We start from the raw sequence: 1,989 nt of genomic DNA, 5'->3' as shown, positions 1-1,989 counted from the left end.
GTTATATATTTATACATTTATTTCCAATAATGATAGGTTTGGTCCTCCATAGAGTTTGGCCTTTTTTTTAATTTGTAGTGTCTGACAAGGTGTTAAATTGTAAATTAAAGAAGTAAAATTATCATTTTTATGTTTTGAAAGTAACAAATTTAAAGTAATAGTTCCGAATAAAAAATACTTAATAAAAATCTGTAACAAAGTAAATGTACTTTCTATACTCCTCTGGTTTTTAAGCTTATGTTTTCGATGCAGTTGGATGAAAGTTTAAACGAGAAAAAAAAAAGAAAATAGAAAAGTTGCGACACCCAAGGTACGAGATGTTTTTGTTCAGCTTTATCTGCTGAAGGTGATACGTTTCAGAGTTATTTCATATCCAAAAGAATAAGTTAATAATTCACCAAACATGTCCAAACTTTCACATCAGATCAGAAGTTGAAGCTCGGCTGAAGTGAGCTGGTGAACAGGATCTGTTTAGTCTGAGGGTTTCTGAGCCTCTTTGCTCCTTGAAGCCCCCGACTGGAGAGGAAGTGGGCGACAGTTGTGAATATTAAACACATTACATCATCAGATACAAGTGAGGCGGCTTTGTTGGTAGTTAACGATGACAAACGAACAGTGACTCAGCAGTTTTGATTCACGCTAAACTCGTGTTTAATACTCAGCCAACCCACAGCTGAGTGGACGTTTAGGAGGCAGACATGTCTTCTGGGAAATACTTCACAGTAATGAGTACTGTCCCCTTTCCCCAATGTGCTGTGCAGTACCTCAGAGAGGTGTAGAAATACTGTATGCAGTACCTGAGGTCAGGAAAAGTTCGAGCCAGATTAACGAACTCCAGCTGAATGCTGGCGGGATCCTGCAGACGGAGAACCTCAGCCAAGCTGCAGAGCATCACACAGAGCCACGATGTCTCGCTGCAACCCTGAAATACAGAAAAAACTACTGAGACAAGCTTTATTGGGAAATACTTCCATCAATTAATCGCTCTATGATTTAAAAAGAGATCCATAATTTCCATTTGCCTGCTTGTTTTCCTCATATCTTCTTTTCTTATTAGGATAGGAAGGAGTGAACTCTGATATCAGGTAGCATGTAGCTAGCTCTTTAGCATGAGCTAGCTACATGCTACATTGTAGTGTGAAAAGGTATTTAGGCTGTGTCCAAAACGGCAGGCCGGGTCCTCTGGAGGACCCAGCCTACCCGGTCGAGGTGGGCCGGGTCCTTGGTAGACCAGGAAGACTGGAAAAAAAGAGGCTGTGAATTTGGACGGTCTAGACTCCTGTCCTTACCCCGGCGTACGTCATGCTAAAGAGAAGCAAACTTAGATCAAAATTAGAAAAATATCAATATATTAGAGTTAATAATATCTCAATAAAATTAAGTTAAAGGTAATATTTGAAGAACTAACTGACCCGCCGTAGGTGCATGTTTATTTCGCGTTTTTTCTGACAAAAATAATATTTAAAAACATGTCTATACAAATATAAAAGTATTAAATACACAACCACTAAAAAATTTTAATTTTATATCGCCATATTTTATTTAAAACGTATTGTTTTCTCTCGCTTCGTCCACCATTACTAGCATAAAAATCTCCGGTTGGGCCGCAATGCATTATGGGATATGGTGGGCCGGGAAGGATCCATCGGGCCTGTCCTTCAATTCAGGCCACAGGAAGGACGTATTTGTCGGCCGCGTCAGAGGAGACTTTGGTTTTGGACGGCCTTCGTCGCGACGCTGTGAATTATTCGACCGAAAAATTCGGCCTTCAGAGGACCCGGCCCACCGTTTTGGACACAGCCTTAGCGTCAGCATGTAGCTACACATGTAGCATGTAGCTACCTCTGTAGCATGAGCTAGCTACATGCTACATTGTAGTGTGAAAAGGTATTTAGCGTCAGGTAGCATGTAGCTACCCATGTAGCATGTAGCTACCTCTGTAACATGAGCTAGCTACATGCTACATTGTAGTGTGAAAAGGTATTTAGT

General features: G+C 40.5%; 1 protein-coding gene across 2 annotated transcripts in view; it reads right to left on the bottom strand.

The window, feature by feature from the left end:
* The window catches only part of LOC106535049 (tumor necrosis factor alpha-induced protein 2), a 22,889-nt gene that overhangs the window by 5,919 nt on the left and 14,981 nt on the right, over positions 1 to 1,989 (bottom strand). For both annotated transcript variants that reach the window (XM_014031920.1, XM_014031919.1), the window contains exon 12: positions 798 to 922. In XM_014031920.1, the coding sequence (XP_013887374.1) occupies positions 798 to 922 (125 nt within the window). The remainder of the gene's footprint in view (positions 1 to 797; positions 923 to 1,989) is intronic.

The sequence above is a fragment of the Austrofundulus limnaeus genome, unplaced genomic scaffold (genome assembly GCF_001266775.1).
Source record: "Austrofundulus limnaeus strain Quisiro unplaced genomic scaffold, Austrofundulus_limnaeus-1.0 Scaffold1347, whole genome shotgun sequence".
In the NCBI taxonomy this organism is placed as follows: domain Eukaryota; kingdom Metazoa; phylum Chordata; class Actinopteri; order Cyprinodontiformes; family Rivulidae; genus Austrofundulus; species Austrofundulus limnaeus.
Note: the sequence above shows the minus strand (reverse complement) of the source record. Positions and strands in the feature narration are given on the sequence as shown.